Source organism: Chlorella variabilis (genome assembly GCF_000147415.1).
Source record: "Chlorella variabilis unplaced genomic scaffold CHLNCscaffold_266, whole genome shotgun sequence".
Classification (NCBI taxonomy): Eukaryota; Viridiplantae; Chlorophyta; class Trebouxiophyceae; order Chlorellales; family Chlorellaceae; genus Chlorella; species Chlorella variabilis.
This window is the reverse complement of record NW_005434884.1, coordinates 1,726-2,654: the sequence shown is the minus strand read 5'-3', so window position 1 is coordinate 2,654 and position 929 is coordinate 1,726. Positions and strand designations below refer to the sequence as shown.

Genomic DNA, 929 nt, shown 5'->3' with positions numbered 1-929 from the left:
ACGTGACGCCGGGGAGCAGGCCGGGCAGCAGGCATGCGCGGCATGCGCGACCCGGGCCTGCAGACCCCACATTACCACGCCACACATCTGCGGCCCCTCCCACACAGCGCGCCGCCCCACCCAGGCCCCACGCCGACGCTCACGTTGTAGCCGGTACCCAGGATCGAATACTTGAGCTCGTACTCGTCTGCGGCGGCGCGCACGCCAGAGCCGACCTTCTTGTAGGGGATCATCTTGAGGTAATCAAAGCGGTTCCTCACGTAGTGCCGCACATACAGCGGGCCGCAGCCGTAGTACTGCTTGACCGCAGACTGCGGGGTGGGGGAGGTTGGGGTGGGGGAGAGGGAGGCGGGGGCGGCGGGGGTGGGCGCTGCGGCGTGGGACGCATGCGGCGGCGGCGGGACGGTGGGGTGCCGCCAGCTGCGCGCGGGCGTGCCGGCTGCCTGCCGCCGCGCGGGCCGTGGCCTGCCTCCCGCGCGATCTCGCGCGACCGGCACCCTCCCCAAACACGCAAATACAACACACAGACCAACACAAACTGATCCCCGCGGGTGCGGCGGCGGCAGGCGGCGGGCGGCAGCTGGGCGGCGCACCGCCGGGAACGCCACGTCGGTCTCAATCATCTTCTTGAAGGCCAGGATGGCGGAGCGGGGCACCTTGAAGGGCTGCTTGTACAGCCCCAACCTCACAAAGCGCGTGTTCATTGCTGAGTTGGTGGGGACGATGAGCACCTTGCCGCGGGACACGCGGCGCAGCAGGCCTGCGGGCGCAAGCGGGCGCAAGGCGGGGCAACGGGGGGCGCAGGCTCGGCGGCGGGCTGCTGCAGGGCTGCTGTGCCAGCGGGCCGCCCCAGGCTGGCCGCCAGCGGTGCGGCAGGAAGCGCGCCGCTGGCTGAGTGGGGGAGCAGGCGCGTAGGACTTGCTGGTGCA

At 71.6% G+C, this 929-nt stretch overlaps 1 protein-coding gene across 1 annotated transcript; it reads right to left on the bottom strand.

The window, feature by feature from the left end:
* Window positions 1–71: 71 nt before the first annotated feature.
* Window positions 72–704, bottom strand: CHLNCDRAFT_139819 (expressed protein; the record flags this gene model as incomplete). Its single annotated transcript, XM_005842586.1, has 2 exons — window positions 72–311; window positions 594–704. 2 exons carry the CDS (start codon window positions 702–704, stop codon window positions 72–74), a joined length of 351 nt encoding a protein of 116 aa, XP_005842643.1.
* Between the last annotated feature and the right edge of the window lie 225 nt (window positions 705–929).